Below are 15,344 nucleotides of genomic sequence, written 5' to 3' on the forward strand. Positions count from 1 at the left end.
TTGCTACTGTTTATTTTTCTTATTTCCCCGTTGCGTTTGGCTTGATCGCGCATTCTTTCTTTTGCGACGTCGGGTCTCTCTTTGCACTTGACGTTGCCTTTGAAGACCTATCTAGCCGACACCCTCCACGCAAGCTTCCGACAAGAGTACCGGAATCAGGGATCTCGCTTGGTTTCTTGCGCTTTTTCACTGTTCGAAAAGCATCAACCAGACTCCCGCCCATTCATTCCTCGCTATAACTGCCAAGATCTTCTGTCGCCTTCAACATGGGTGTTCCTAAGTTCTTCAGGTGGCTCTCTGAGCGCTACCCAGCCATCTCGCAGTTGATCGCGGAAAACCGCATTCCCGAGTTTGACTGTTTATACCTCGACATGAACGGCATCATCCACAACTGCACTCACAAGGACACTCATGATACGTCATTTCGCTTGAGCGAAGATGAGATGTTTATACGCATCTTCAACTACATAGAGCATCTTTTCGGCAAGATCAAACCCAAGCAGCTGTTCTTCATGGCAATAGATGGTGTGGCACCCCGCGCTAAGATGAACCAGCAGCGTGCTCGACGTTTCCGTACTGCGCTGGACGCCGAGGTGGCTCGCGACAAGGCTATTCGCGAAGGCCAGGAGCTCCCCAAGGAGGAGCCCTTCGATAGCAACTGCATCACGCCAGGAACAGAGTTCATGGCAAAGCTTTCTGAGCAACTCAAGTATTTTGTTAACAAGAAGGTGTCAGAGGACACCGAGTGGCAGGGCTGCGAGATTGTACTATCGGGGCATGAGGTTCCGGGAGAGGGAGAGCACAAGATCATGGAGTATATCCGCAACGCCAAGGCTCAGCCGGATTACAACCACAACGTCCGCCACTGTCTGTACGGTCTTGATGCCGATCTCATCATGTTGGGTCTGCTAAGTCACGACCCCCATTTCTGCCTCCTCCGTGAGGAGGTCACCTTTGGCAGGCAGTCCAAAAATCAGTCCAAGGAGCTCGAGCACCAGAACTTTTACCTGTTGCATTTATGCATTGTACGAGAGTATTTGGAGCTAGAGTTTCAGGATCTCAAGAAGGATGGTAAGATGACGTTTCCATTTGACATGGAGAGGGTCATTGATGATTTCATCCTCATGGCATTTTTCGTCGGAAACGATTTCCTTCCTAATCTGCCGCATTTGCACATTAACGAGGGCGCTTTGGCGCTGATGTTCCGCCTCTACAAGGAGATATTGCCCAAGTGCGACGGCTACATCAACGAGGGCGGCAAGGTCAACCTACAAAGACTGGGTCTGCTCCTGGAAGGCCTTGGTGAAGCCGAGCGCAGGTTCTTTGAAGTAGACATGCAGAATGAGCAGTGGTTCAGGTCCAAGCAACAGATGGAGAACTCTGAAAGCGCTCCGGTCAAGTCGCGGCCCAAGGGTCAACTTCAAGTCACCACGTCGCAGAAGAATCTCTGGAAGCACAAGATCAAGCCTTTCATCACCAAGCGATCACAGACACCGCTCAACCTAGGAACAGGCCTCAACGCTGCAGACCGCAAGTTTGCACAGGAGATTGCCGATAGCTTCCGCCTTAGTTATGAGACTCTGGCTGATGACGAAGGAAATAGGGCTATCGTACTCTCCTTCCCGAAGCTACCCGCCGCGTCTGGAAATGATGACGACGATGATGGTTTCGAGGAGGAGGGTGACGCAGCCGCCCACCGTGAGATGCTAAAGTACGATCGCGCCGCTGTCGTAGATACATCTCCCGAGGAGGCAAAAGCTGTCATGGAGGTTCTCTATCAGCAAAAGTTCCAGGAATGGAAGGACAAGTATTACTCTGAAAAGTTCGAATGGACGCCTGAAACCAAAGAAGAGGGACTGCGAGAACTAGCAGAGAACTACGTCCAGGGCCTTCAGTGGGTTTTGTATTACTACTACCGCGGTATTCGATCGTGGCCGTGGTTCTACAAGTTCCACTACTCACCCATGATTTCGGACGTCATGAAGGGTTTGAATGCCGACATGAACTTCACGCTCGGCCAGCCCTTCAAACCATATGAACAACTGATGGGTGTCCTTCCAGACCGAAGTAAGAAGATTGTTCCCACCGTATATTGGGAGCTCATGACGGACCCCAACTCGCCCATCATCGACTTTTACCCCCGTGATTTTGAGTTGGACATGAATGGAAAGAAACAGGAATGGGAGGCCGTGGTGAAGATTCCTTTCATTGACGAGAAGCGACTCTTGGACGGAATGGCCACAAAGAACCACCTCTTGTCTGACGTGGAGAAATCGCGCAACGGCTTCGGCGTGGCTCTCAAATTCACTCACGACCCGAACTTGGACTTTCAGTACCCATCATCACTACCCGGTATCTTCCCCGACATTCCGCATTGTCGCTGTGTTATGAACATCTTTGAGCTTCCTCCCACTGAGGGTCTGGAGTACCTTCACGGACTTACGGATGGCGCTCTGCTGAACGTATCTGCACTGGCTGGATTCCCTAGTCTGGCTACACTGCCCTATACTGCCGCATTGGGCTTCCATGGTGTCAACGTATTTCAACAGGAGAGTCGGAATGAGAGTATGGTCGTTACGCTCTCCGACACCGAGATGAAGACAAAGTCCTCATCGGCTGTCATGAAGCTTGGGCAGCGCTGCCATGTTGGCTATCCCTTCTTGACAGAGGCCAAGGTTGTCCGTGTTTCCGATGAACTCTTCAACTACACGCTGGATGCAAACGGAAAGGTTGTACAGACGCCTCATCAGCATAAGGAAATGGAGCAGTTCCACAGCAAGTCCCGACGCATCGAAGAGTTTTACAGCAAGCGACTAGGCATCCTCATTGGTGATGTCGAATCTATGGTGCATGTGGAAATGCTTAAGGGCTTGATAAAAACCGAGGAAGGTGCCACTATCAAGGAGTACGGCGAAGTTCCCGGAATGGAGACAGACTACGCACCACAGGTCATCGTCGACGAGGTGGTCAACGAAGATGAGCGATTCATCGAGCGAGCCGCTTTACCGATCGAGGAGGAATTCCCACTTGGCTGCCACGCATTTTTCCTAGGTGACTACGCTTACGGACGACCATTGGAGGTCGTCGGACACAAGGGTAACAAGGTCGATGTCCGGGTTTCAGTCCTCAAGAAGCCCGAGCCCGACTTTGCCAAGAACATTATCTTCCAGGCGGAACGTAATAACAGATACGTGCCGTCGTATGCCGTTGCCAAGAGCCTCGACCTTCATCCCCTCGCTTTAAGCAGGATAACAGCATCATTCTTTGTTTACACAATGAAGGGCAGCTTGAAGGTCAATTTGGGTCTCAACCTCAAGTTTGAGAGCAAGAAGCAAAAGGTGCTCGGTTACTCGAGAAAGTCGGGTTCCGGCTGGGAGTTTAGCCCGGCTACAATAGGCCTGCTTGCGCAGTATATGCAGAATTTCCCGGATCTCTTCGCTGGGCTCAAGCGACTACCGAGCGGGAATGAGATCAAGGACACAGACATCTGGCCGGACGAGAAAATGGCCCAGGCACGTGTGAAGGAGATTGGGGCCTGGCTCAAGACGATTGAGACGAGCAAGTTTGAGCGTGTCCCCCTCGATGCCGAGCAGCTTGACTCAGAAGTCGTCATGGCGTTGGCAGCGTCAACAGATCAACTAAATCTCGCTGCACCTGAGTTTGAAGCCAAGGGACTCAACGCGGTACCCCGCAGTGCGCTGCTCAAGCCCGAGGACGCCGAAGTACGATTGGGCAACCAGAACTTTGCCCTAGGTGACCGCGTCGTGTATGTGGCCGCTTCAGGCAAGGTACCCATCGCCGTCCGCGGCACCGTTATTGGCATTAGCCGCACGCCGACTGCCAAGCTTCTTGACATCGTTTTCGATATAACCTTCATGAGCGGTGGCAGCCTGGGAGAGCGGTGCCCACCGTTCCGCGGCCAGACGGTTGCCTCGTCCACCGTGCTAAACCTGACCAACAGGCAGGTCGTGACGGGAAGCAAGGCGACGCTTGCACGGAAGCCTCTAGCCCCATCCGTCACTACACTCTCTGGTGGCGTTAATGGCGCCAATGGATTCAAGCAGATGAGGGATTCGCCAACACCTCCCCCACTCAGGGGCACTTGGAGAGGTGCCTTGAACGGAAGCAGCGCTAACGGCGGCGGACGTGGCAGAGGAGCTGCGGGCGCTGGCTACAATGGGACTCAGGGCCCACGTAACGGCGGGCCCTTGCAGCATAGCTCATTAGTGTATAGGCCCGCACCAGGGGCGGATGGTCATGGACAACAGCAGCAGCGCGGAGGTCGTGGTGGTGGGCGCGGACGCGGTGGTCTTGGATATGACAACGCCGCAGGTCAGGCCAATGGCTCCTCCGCACACCCCAACGGTAGCGGCGCGGGCGCTTCGCCGATGCCGGCACAATCATACAACAACGTGCCGCCGCCTGCAAGCCTGGACGCACCGTCTGGCCGCGGTAGGGGTCGCGGCCGTGGGCGTGGGGCTCGTGGCGGGCCAAACATGGGTGGTCGTGGAGGCCAGCACGGACGTGGGCGCGGCGGCGGTGGTTCAGGCGCTCCCCGGGGCACCTCGTCTTAGATGGATGACGGGTCGTGGCTGTGATCTGGGACGGTGTGTAAGGGACGCACTTCTTGTCCATGATATATATTCAGTTCTTTCTGCGAAGTGGTATTTCTTTTATTTTTTTTCAGCTTGTCACATTTATGCCTAATACTCTGTCATATATTGTATAGACAGGGGAAGCGATTTGGACGTCTAGAGATAGAGGATCCGGTTCCGCAAGGGTGTACAATTCTTGTGACAGTTATGAATACAGTGGGCAGGTTTTTATGAATTACATCATGGATTGGGACAGCATTAGAGAGTTATCGGGGCAGGGGGGCTGTGTGTTTGCTACAGTGGGAGCATATGAGTGATGAATGGAGCGACTTGGCTTTTTATATAGAGTCACTCAGATTCATACTAGTTATGACGGATACATTCAACCCTGCTAGAAATCAAGTCATGCACCACACAATTGGTATATGTGGTCATTAGTTCGCCTTGGCCTTACAAGAAAAAACATGGGGCAAAATTATATATTTGCAACGAAAAGGTTCTATCCGCCTTGGCAAAAATGTACCAAAGATAATGTGATGGAAGAATATCGGAAGCTAAAAATGGAGCTTTATACTCGGTCCTGCATTTTCGTACAGGAAAAAAAAACTAAAAACTAAAACCCTTCGTGAACCCAGTTTTTTGTTTTTGTTTTTTCTATATTTTAATAACCGTTTCTGTTTTATGCCTTTTTGGCCTTTGAAGTCCCCTTGACCTTGATGGCGGGCAGCGGGAATGGCTCGCTGAGGCCCTTGTCCATGGCCTTCCACTTTGCAATGTCGCGGACTTGGTTCCAGGCGAGGACGCCGACCCAGGGCTGGACGTTGTAGTGCAGGCGCAGGCGAACCTCGGGCGTCTGGGCCAGCTTGCCGCTCGGGTGTGTGATTTGGTACTTGGGGCGTTGGTTCTTGAGCTTGAGGATTCCGCTGTTTTTGTTGTTGTGCAATGTTAGCAACTATATAATTGGGGGAGGGTTGCAGAGAGATTCAAGGTAGAAATAAAAAACACTAACCGGCTCGGATCAATCGTCTTGCCAGCGGCGCTCTTCTTCAGCTTCTTGAGCGTATGCGGGCCCAGGTTGGAGAGATGGTCGGAGCTCGGGCTGGTGATGATGCTATCCCAAATGACAGCCTGGTTGGCGGCCGTCACGTTGCTGCTGCTGCCGCTGCTACCACGATCATTCCACTCGGCCGTGACGTAGACAAAGAGCTGCTTGGTGTTCCAAGTAAAGAGGCTCGACAGGTCGGCCTCGAGGTCGAAGCGGATCGAGGCGTACTCCTCCTTCTTGCTGCTGTAGTAGTGCGGCCGGCCCTTGTTGACCGCGACGGTGGTGGGGCGGAGGGTCGGGGCGGTCGGCGTCCGCGCGGAGAAGAGATCGGAGACGGCTATCACGGCCGCGACCACAAAGGCCACCGTCGTGAAGAAGCCAAAGGTGTTTTGGAGCCGGACTAGTGTGGAGTGCATCGTGTGCGTATGGGCGCCGCCGGGGGAAGAAAACAAAGCCCGACCTAAGGGGCTGCGAAATGGACGGGATTTCTGGGCTTCTCTTTCGTTGTGGGTATTTAAATGAAGTTGCTATCAACTGCTGTGCTGTATTCTTTTTTCCAGTGCCAAATTTGCAAACGTGTGAGCTTTGTTGGCAACTTGGATTCGTCGGATCGCAAGATTTCGTCGTATACTTTTACGGGTGTTGGTGAGGCCACGTTTGGGTGGAGTCAAAAGGATGTACTTTGCGACAGTGGGATTTGGAGCTTACTGCGTAGGTGTCACTAGTTGCAGGCAGGGATGCAGGGTACAAGCCGACGGTAGATGCACGCAGACAGGGCGACCCCACAGGCCCCACGTCCCTTGAATTGAATTGAACGACTAAGGTAATTAGCCGCCTGTGACGTTGGAGAACTCGTTTGCAATATAAAGTACATCTAGAACGCTGCTAAAATTGACTTAGTGTACATTACAGAAAGCCACCCATTTCCCCCCTTTTTAAAAGGGCCTTTGCTAGTGCAGAACTCTGACACCTGTCTCATGTGACGGCAGTTGAAAAGAGCCGCAAGCATTCCACCACCGCCATCTGTTGGCTTCATAAATTGGCTTTAGCTGAGTAGGTAGACTTGTAAAAAGACATTCCAAACCACACCGCCCACTATCGTGCAATCCCCCGACAGAACATAATTTTCTGTCTTCTGTCTGGCTCTTCTCTGCAGATTCAAAGAGATACCGCCAGATTTTGTCCCTGAAGCGACGTCCATCGTCCAAGTCATCTAACACTCTCGCTCGCGATCTGCTGAAACCATGTTCTACCGAAATAGCAGATAATCTTATCAGTGATAGCTCCTCTCGATTTTGATCACGGAACTTGTTCGAGGCGGTTCTCCGGACAGCTGTGCCAGTCGAAAATGTGGTAGCCACTAACTCTGATTTGGAGGCCATAGTTGTGGGGAAGAGACAGCCAGCGTCAGGCGGAACCCAAATGCAACTGTCACGAAGAGCTGAAGAGGTCCGGGCTAGTTGCCAAATCCATCTTGTGCAATGTCATCACTTTCGAGCCGCGACCAGCCCTAGCATAAAAGGCAAGGCGAGATTTCGCAGCTTTCAGTTCGTGCGAAGAAAAACCCCCACGACGGCCAAAAGTAATATCACAGGGATTCCTCAATCACTTGCCTCCAAAAACCCGATCAAGCTCAGCCCCGGGATCATCGTGATCTGGCGCCGCCATCTCACTCGGCCCGCCCTCCTGCCCGGGCCCCGGCCCAGGACGCAAGCTCAACCCTTCCATCCCGTCGGCAAGCCTACGCTCGGGCTCGAGGATTCTGGCTTCGCTGTCGAGCCAGCCGGGCGCGACGCGCCTCTTCTCGGCCAGCTCGCGCTCCCGGATCCGCTCCTCCAGCGCCCGCAGCTCCGCCTCGGCGTCCGACTGCAGTTTGGCTACGTGGGCCTGCAGCGCGCGGCACGACGCGATGATGTCGTCCGGGTGCGCGGCGTGGCCCGTCCCCGAGACGACATACCGCGGCTTATCGGGTTGTTGCTGGTGGTCGTCGGTGCTCTGGTTGCCGCCGGTGGATGAGGGCGGTAGCGATGAGGGCATGGCGCGGTAAGTGTATGGGAGCGTTGTAGCCTGGGGAAGTTTGATAAACGGGGACACGGTGAGGGGTACCTGCTCCAGCAAGGGGTGGGATCCTGTATTGCAGAAGTGAATGTTAGTCGGGTTTGAGTTGATTGTTCGGTTTGGAGATCGGGGAAGACTGACTGCTATTCATGGTAAAGGTGGGTAATATGAGGTAGCTGCGGAGTTGTTTGTTTGTTATCAAACCCGCGTTGATTAAATTTTGGCCTTTTCAAGAAGCTCGTCTCCAAGGCTTTTTAGGCAAGAAGCATATGATGATTTCCACGTTGTTGATTCAAGTGGAGATCTCAGACCAAGGTCGACGACAGGTACTTGTACACTTGAGGGTGATTGAATGAATGACGGGATTTCCCCACAGATGGCGGGGCGGATACTCCCGATTGTCACATGGCGATAAAGCTAAATGACCTCGATAAGAGCTCCGATTGCCAAATTGCCTGCTAATCGCTAATCGAGACGAGGGAAGCTCCAAACTTGCAGCACTGTTGCCCCGCCAAACTCACGACAATCAAAACTCTGCTTGTGTACTTCCACAAGTAAACCAACCAACCAACCAACCCATTGCGCAAAACAGCCCCGTAAATCACCACATACATTTCCGGCGCCCATTTTGCAGAGCCTCGCTGCATCAATCAAATCATGGAAAGCCCAGCCGTCCTCACAACAATACACACGCCGCCCAAGGTGGACGACTTCACCCCGCTCGCGGAGCACCAGGAGCGCACCCCGGCCACCTTCTTCGGCGGGAAGCCCGTCCTGCACTACCACGCCGCATCCACAAAAGTCGTTGTCCCCGCGTCGCAGAGACGCAGCCTGCCGATATTCCGAACTGCCGATGCATCGGCCGGCAGCGATGAGGACACCGAAGCGACCGTTGAGCAGACTGTTGACGTGTTTGTCAATTCATCGTAAGAAGCCGTCGACTGGAACAAACTACTACATGCAGTTCCGCCTCATTTGCTAACTATACATGACTGTCACCAACGCTCCACACAGGACACTTACACTCTTCAGCCAAGACGCCACAGTCGGGGTCCAAATCCCCTACCCCGAGATCGGCATCCACGCCATCAAGACCCTCACAACACCAGCGACCGCGCCGTCGCCGGCGACAGCAGCAGGAGCGACCTCGGCCGTGTACATGCAGCTAGACCTGCAGGCCAGCGGCGGCGCCGACGACGACGACTTTGACACGGTCGAGCTAACCATCATCCCTCCCGCGCCGACCACCGAGTCCACCCCGGCCCTGTTCGCCGCCATATCCGCCTGCGCCGAGCTGCACCCCGACCCGGCCGACGCCGACGAAGACGACGAAGACGCCGACGACAGGATAGTCTTTGAGTCGGCCGCCGGCTTCGAGCCGGGCTCGGGCATCTTCAGGGGCGCCAGCGACGGCGGCCTGCCGCCCGCCATGCCCGGCAGCTCGGGCTGGATCACGGCCGACAATGTAAATGAGTTTTTCGACGAGGACGGAAACTGGATCGGCGCCGAGGAGTACGATGCGGATGAGGGCATCAGTGGGGAGCTGGGGGAGGGCGCCGGCCGCGTGAGGGGTAGGGATGAGGTTTCTGGGGCTGAGGAGGCGGCGGCGAATGGCGAGCAAGGCCCGAACGGGGAGCAGATTGGGGCCAACGGTGAAGATTCGGAGAGTAAACGGCAGCGAACGGACTGATGAGCTCGCCGTGTAGAGTGAGTATAACTATGTAATGCATCAAAATGTTTCTTCAAAATGATGTAAGTTTTTGATAATGATTACGAAGGCAACTGAAAAAAGATAGATACCCAATCAGTATAGTACTTATTTTAGTGCTGTTGAGAGCGCACACACACACACACACACACACACATATATATATATATATATATAGAACTCACTGTCCTAATCACCATACTCATGTTGCTCAAGGTCGTAACTCTTCTTGCTATGCTGGAGCAGGTATCAGTCCCGAGCAGCTCAATGCAAGAGCGGGAGCAGAGAGAGGAATATGAAACCCCTGGCAAAAATGCAAATCAGGAGGTAGTAGGGCGTGTATAGCTGGCTCATGAAAGGCCGGGCTTATAAATGGATACGTTGTTAAACTGAAAACATTACAGTAGCAAGAAGAATATTAAAGGATTAACCGAGGAAATCTTGACCGAAACATAAATAAACCGATCCTCCGAGTGAAACCATGAAATTGAAAGCTACAAGGCTCATGGAACCCTTTGCTAACCAACCCCTCGACAGTGGCAAGAGGCCCTGTCCCTAAACTTTTCTTTAGCCCCTTTTCCGTCGCTCCCTTGTTTCGATTATAAGAACACGCATCCTGCTATTCCCTTCTCACGGGCAGTGGGACCTTGATTGTGAAGCAACAGGGTAAATGGAGAAACAGTGTTGCAGAGATGTACGATATGTTTTTGTCTTTCCGTCTCCCCCCACCAAGAGCACCGAACAAAATTCACAGTCTGTTTTACTCAATGGACGCCAGCCAAAAAAATACCCGCCCATTCCATCCTTTGTCTGAGTAATGCCTGATTGCGCAAATGCCAAAACCCTATGAAAAAGTACCGACCAGCCGGCCTCCGCCCCGGTGCTCCCCGCCCGCCAAAGATATCATTCGCCAATAGATTGATGAAACAGCAGAACAAAATGACAAGAAAATCACCGCCCCGACACCAAGCTGTGGCCCTCGGTATGTTGCTTTGTGTGACAAGTGAAATGTACGATCTCAAGAGATATGTGAGAGGGGATGTGCGTGTGTGTAAGTGTGTAGAACAAAAAGAAGAAAAGACAAATAAATCAGTAAACGGTTGACGTAGATAAGAGTGCAGTTTGATGTCGGCCTTCGCAGTAAGCTTGTACCCGCTGATGTAGCTGTTGAGGGTAGAAAGAAAATGGTCCAAACTTTGTAGGCAAATAAATCGCAAGATGCATCTTCTTCTATGTGCTTTGCATGCTTCCATGTAGCTGCACCCCAGTTGGTGAAGAGAAGCAGAAGAGGACAAGATACAAAACAATGTGAGAAGAAAAGTGTATAAACGAAGCTCCCTGGCTCGATCAAGAGATGCATCGCATGGTCGTGGAAGAACTCTGGGCTTGTTTGTTGTGTGGCAGATTAAGTAAGACCGTTCCCAAAATTCATATCCTGCTTGGGAAACTCGGGGAATATTCATCTTACGCGGGCGACTTGCTTGGAGGCGCACCGCTTCCATTCTGTCTCGAGTCGTTTGCGTTGACGCTCAGGCTGCCCATTCCGGATGACAGGAAGGCAAAGGGATCGTTCTCGTTATGGCCGTAAAAGCTTGAAGGACCAGGACCCGCAGAGGCAGGCCCGTTGGAAGCTGACTGGAATGCCGCCTCGGCAGCGCGACTGTCAAAGGGTCCAGCAGAGTGAATGCCAGGAGCAGGGGCAAAATGCGTGTTCAGGGAGGGATACGGAGCACCACCGCCAGCGAGGCCAGATGGAAGAGCGTATGTGCTAGGCGGGCCACCATATGGTTGACCGTAGTTACCGCCAGACTGATACCCAGCACCACCACCTGAGAAAGGGCCTGGGCCACCAGGAGTAGGACCTCCCATGGAGGCAGGGCTCATGTAGTTTGAGGGCGGTTCGACCATGGGCGAAGGGTAGCCCGAGTCACCGACAACGGCAGCGGTGGCACGGCTTGCACCACATCGCAGACAGCAGACGTTCTTGGCGAAGTTGTGGTATCCGCAAATTTCGTTGCCACACTTCCAGTCACCTGCACGGAAGGGAACGACGCCACCACCGCCACCCATACGACCACCTCCATGCATAGGCCCGTGGTGACCAACATGGTGCTGAGGCGGTGGCATCAGAGCCGGAGGGCCATAACCACCACCACCTCCTCCTCCATATCCATAGCCCATGTCACCACCTGCGGGTCCATTGTTACCGGCCGGGTACGAGCACCGGAAGCAAGCCGTCCGTCGTTGGAAGTTAGAGAAGCCGCAGGACGGGCAAGTCCAGTCGCCAGGACGCGGCCGGTTCTTACTGGGTGGGAAGGGTGTGAGAATCTCCGCCGCGCGGTCCAGTACACGGCTGGAAGAGGGCGACACCTCGATGGCCTTTTCGTTCAGAGCTCTGCCATTCATGCAGAGACTTTCGGCGGCCTATATTATAGTTCATGTTAGTTGCATTTGGACTATGGGGAGTGGGCAAAAGCTTGACGTCAGATCTGCATAGGACTTCCAAAGCATACCTCTTCATGGGAAGAGAAAACGGCGAATCCCGTGCCAGTAGGCTTGTGTTGTTCGGGAGTTCGCAGTGTCCAGAAAGCAATGGGACGTCCGCCAAATTGGGTGAACCAGCTCTCCAATTCCGACTGTGTGGTGTCGTGAGGAAGCCCTGACATGTGCAGAACCTTACTCCGTTCCGAAAGAAATGCGCGGACGTCAGCGCGAGCATCGAGAGGCCTCGTCAAAACATCCGGGTGGTCCTGCAAAGGTTGCGATTTCCTGATCAGGCCACGCAGCACACGGGCCAGGGTGATGGCCTCATCCATAGCGCGCCTCGGCGAGGCCGGAGCCAACGCCTGAAGGTGAAAAGGCAGGTTGTGTTTTATAGGGGCGCTCGATTGCACCGCCTCTACTTCCAACGCGGCGCATATGTTGGTCAAGGTGCTTGTGGCGAACGTCAGCGCCTCGGGGTGGTGCTGAAGCCATCGCTGGTATTCGGTTCGCAAGTCGAAGGTACGGGAGTGTTGCAGATACGGTGGCAGGACCACAGACTTGTCCCGTGCTTCCCTGGGGAGCTGGACACGGAGATCCCAAGCCTCAAATGTAACAAAAACGAAGTCAAGGTTCTGCGATGTCAGGTGCTCCGAGGCAAACGCGTCGAAACGATTAATTGCGTCGCGGAAAGTGCCTGCGTTACGCACATGCTCCCAAGTCAAAGTCGTCAGGCTAGCTATATGCATGAGCAAAGTTAATTGTCAGCAAAGCCGAATCGCAGTGACGTGATGAATCCCCCATTCTCTTCTCCGCAGAATGTCCCAGAGTGGTCATGGTGTCCAGGTAGGCTCTGTGGTGGAATGGAGAATACGCAAAAGCAGTGATGAACTTACTGCATAGAGGAGTTATCGGTGTGTTGACGGGCTTGACGAGAACACTCTCGTGGTGTAGCTGTGCAACTCCCTGTCAGATACTAGCCCTGCAAACTTCAGTGTGTAGGAACCTCGTCTCACCTCCTCAAGAGTCTTGGCGTCCAAAAGAATCCAACCAAGCTCTATAACCTCGGCCGAATCCTTTGTCACGTAGACTCCGTGCTCGTCGCAAGTAGTGGCGGCGTGAAGGACCACGTATCGGTCCACCGAAAGAGGCGTCTGCATGCCTTGCGGGTTTGCCATTATGGCCGGCCGGAGCAATCGATACCGAGTGGGCAGGTCCGGTGTTCTTGTTCAAGGTCGCTCGAGACTGTCATTCGGGGTAACGTTGACGTTAACTCCAAGATCCCCCACCCCCTTGTGATATTTTTTTGTCGTTGCAGGTACGGCGCGGCTCGGTAATGTAGCCCAGCAAAGCTGGTAAAGCGCAAAAAAATAAAATAAAAAAAACTTTGAGCGGGAAAAAGGGACCAAAAAAAAAAAGTTGAGTAAATGACTGACTGTACGCAAGCCTCTTTCTGCTGATTTAAACAAGGTCCGGTCGGGTGACTAAATAAAAGCGTCCAAACACCAAACAATGCCAATGCGCAAGGCTAAGGGAGGTTATGAAATTGACCAAAACGACAACGTTGGCAGGACGAAGCTCCAAAAGCTGGGTTTGTAGCAGGGCCAGTCGGAAGTCGGAATTTCAGGCTTGGAACGTCAAGCAATGAATGAATAGGAGGGACCCAGAAAGGCGTGGCAGGCAGGCAGGCCTTCAATCGAGTGACCGTCGAATTTCTTCTTCCAAACGAAAAGAACAAAACTAGCACAGCGCGCGCGCACACACAACGCACACGCACGCAACGCAACCCGTCGCCAACGACTCTGAGAATTAGGTGCTAATGCAAAACCTGATGGGGCCAGAGAAGGCGTTGGGTGAGGTGGCAAGCGGAGGATTGGCGACAATAGTCGAGTCGAGTAGAAAAAGGAGCGTTGGGAAAAGCAGACAAGGCAAAGAAAAAAAAGCTGGCCGTGGTCGTGTTTCTTTCTGTTGCAATGCTAGACGTGGTGCGTGGGGACAGGGACCGCGCGGAAAACGGGTCGGGTTCAATGGACCACACCTTCCCAAGACCACACTCTTCTTGGGCTGTCAATAACCAGGGCAGGTCAAGTTAGATTTGGGTGTGCTAGCTAATACCTGGGATCCATGGGAGATGTCCTGGGGTGGAGGAACTGGAGGTTGGTCTTGGCTTCAGCCAATTGCACACAAGGTGATGTTGCGTTGCGACGAGCTTCTTAGGGGGTTCGGGTCGCGGGCAAGAAGCCGAACAGTGAACGGGGAGATGGGCCGGCACAGTACTGTACGAACTGAACAGGGAAAGAGCCAGAGGATTGCCCTGTCCCGCAGTGCCATTCATGCCTGCCTAGCCCACCTATTAAAACATTCCGTGCACAATACGAATACATTTTGTACTGTGCAGTGCTACTCGACGGGAGTTACTTATCTACCTAAGGTACTGCTAACTCACCTGGGGCTTGCTTACCTGCTGTTTCGTTACGTACCTAGGTGCTGTACTGTAGTCTGTCTGTTGACAAACACGCACATAGCGAAAACGAGAACCCCTTGATAGCCTCCAGCTTGTCGCGCGAGTGGACATCCGGCCCATGGATGCCAGGGCAGGGCCCCTCCCAACCGCCCTGCGCCGTCGCATTTGGCCCATTCAACACTGCTGGGCTAAATTTCCGGCGGCTCGGCAACAGCTCTCTGCAATTTACAGCGTAGCCCCTTGCGGGCCCTGGCGGTCTTCTCGAAGATGGGATGGAAGCCAGGGTGGTAGATGGTCAACTGCTGGGTGGAGGAAGATCAACATACAACAGTAACCTGGTCCAAATTATGGCACGGGATTTGCGCTAGCTAGTGCACCGTCCTTCTTTCGCGTACGGACACGTGTGGATCTGGACAGCTCTACATCACAGTACGACCCGTGCCTGGACGATAAAGGGGTATCTCGTTCACTGCAGAACTTGAACAACGATGTTGATCTTTTAGCGTGCTTCAGTCCAAAGCAAATTTCGAATTCGGTCAGATTGGTGGGCGGAGGACAGCCACCAACAGCCATTACTACTTTGCTCAACCTAAAATATTTTGAGGGCATAACCATGATGACGAAACCGCCGACTGACGGAGCAGAAAGCACTATCATATGAAGTGTGGAGTGAAGAAGAAGAAGCAACCGACGCCACAAACGAACTCAAATTCAACAATACTGAAGCATAGCTTAGTAACGATAGTATGCTTGCAGATATGTGACCCATTCACACCTGATGATCCGCAATTAAAACGACACGGCTCCGGGATTAGCAGTCAATCCACCGAGCACAAAGGGCCGTGCAATTCTGACACCTTTGCGTGGGATATGTGGGATGTTACCTTTGTCGCATGGTCACCTCGGCGAGGACATGCGGTGTGAAGTTGCTTTCAATCAAATAAAGTGTAGTAGCAAATATCTTGGGGGCCTGTTTACTTTTCCCTGTCTTGT

At 53.2% G+C, this 15,344-nt stretch overlaps 5 protein-coding genes across 5 annotated transcripts; 2 read left to right on the forward strand and 3 right to left on the reverse strand.

Moving 5' to 3' along the window:
* Positions 1–266: 266 nt before the first annotated feature.
* Positions 267–4,574, forward strand: PgNI_07752 (uncharacterized protein; the record flags this gene model as incomplete). The annotated part of the gene is made up of 1 exon (XM_031127761.1): positions 267–4,574. One exon carries the CDS (start codon positions 267–269, stop codon positions 4,572–4,574), a length of 4,308 nt encoding a protein of 1,435 aa, XP_030981182.1.
* Positions 4,575–5,084: 510 nt separating this feature from the next.
* PgNI_07753 (uncharacterized protein) lies at positions 5,085–6,301 on the reverse strand. Its single transcript, XM_031127762.1, has 2 exons — positions 5,605–6,301; positions 5,085–5,518 (listed from the first exon to the last, which is right to left on the reverse strand). Exons 1-2 carry the CDS (start codon positions 6,054–6,056, stop codon positions 5,275–5,277), a joined length of 696 nt encoding a protein of 231 aa, XP_030981183.1. The 5' UTR covers positions 6,057–6,301; the 3' UTR covers positions 5,085–5,274.
* A 207-nt stretch (positions 6,302–6,508) lies between these two features.
* PgNI_07754 (uncharacterized protein) lies at positions 6,509–8,031 on the reverse strand. The gene is made up of 2 exons (XM_031127763.1): positions 7,840–8,031; positions 6,509–7,769 (listed from the first exon to the last, which is right to left on the reverse strand). Exons 1-2 carry the CDS (start codon positions 7,847–7,849, stop codon positions 7,246–7,248), a joined length of 534 nt encoding a protein of 177 aa, XP_030981189.1. The 5' UTR covers positions 7,850–8,031; the 3' UTR covers positions 6,509–7,245.
* Positions 8,032–8,318: 287 nt separating this feature from the next.
* Positions 8,319–9,388, forward strand: PgNI_07755 (uncharacterized protein; the record flags this gene model as incomplete). The annotated part of the gene is made up of 2 exons (XM_031127764.1): positions 8,319–8,624; positions 8,713–9,388. Exons 1-2 carry the CDS (start codon positions 8,356–8,358, stop codon positions 9,386–9,388), a joined length of 945 nt encoding a protein of 314 aa, XP_030981190.1. The 5' UTR covers positions 8,319–8,355.
* A 403-nt stretch (positions 9,389–9,791) lies between these two features.
* Positions 9,792–13,839, reverse strand: PgNI_07756 (uncharacterized protein). Its single transcript, XM_031127765.1, has 5 exons — positions 13,324–13,839; positions 12,904–13,132; positions 12,784–12,841; positions 11,920–12,626; positions 9,792–11,830 (listed from the first exon to the last, which is right to left on the reverse strand). Exons 2-5 carry the CDS (start codon positions 13,063–13,065, stop codon positions 10,871–10,873), a joined length of 1,887 nt encoding a protein of 628 aa, XP_030981187.1. The 5' UTR covers positions 13,066–13,132; positions 13,324–13,839; the 3' UTR covers positions 9,792–10,870.
* Between the last annotated feature and the right edge of the window lie 1,505 nt (positions 13,840–15,344).

The sequence above is a fragment of the Pyricularia grisea genome (genome assembly GCF_004355905.1).
Source record: "Pyricularia grisea strain NI907 chromosome Unknown Pyricularia_grisea_NI907_Scaffold_4, whole genome shotgun sequence".
NCBI classification, from domain to species: Eukaryota; Fungi; Ascomycota; class Sordariomycetes; order Magnaporthales; family Pyriculariaceae; genus Pyricularia; species Pyricularia grisea.

What these genes read in the sequence shown, in the direction of transcription:
- PgNI_07753 (XM_031127762.1), bottom strand. Translation starts at nt 6,056, where the DNA reads ATGCACTCCACACTAGTCCGGCTCCAAAACACCTTTGGCTTCTTCACG. An exon ending in AAGACGATTGATCCGAGCCG is followed by an intron (nt 5,519 to 5,604) that starts GTTAGTGTTTTT and finishes CAACAAAAACAG; the next exon opens with CGGAATCCTCAAGCTCAAGA.
- PgNI_07756 (XM_031127765.1), bottom strand. Translation starts at nt 13,065, where the DNA reads ATGGCAAACCCGCAAGGCATGCAGACGCCTCTTTCGGTGGACCGATAC. An exon ending in ACCGATAACTCCTCTATGCA is followed by an intron (nt 12,627 to 12,783) that starts GTAAGTTCATCA and finishes TCATGCATATAG; the next exon opens with CTAGCCTGACGACTTTGACT. An exon ending in TTTTCTCTTCCCATGAAGAG is followed by an intron (nt 11,831 to 11,919) that starts GTATGCTTTGGA and finishes ACTATAATATAG; the next exon opens with GCCGCCGAAAGTCTCTGCAT.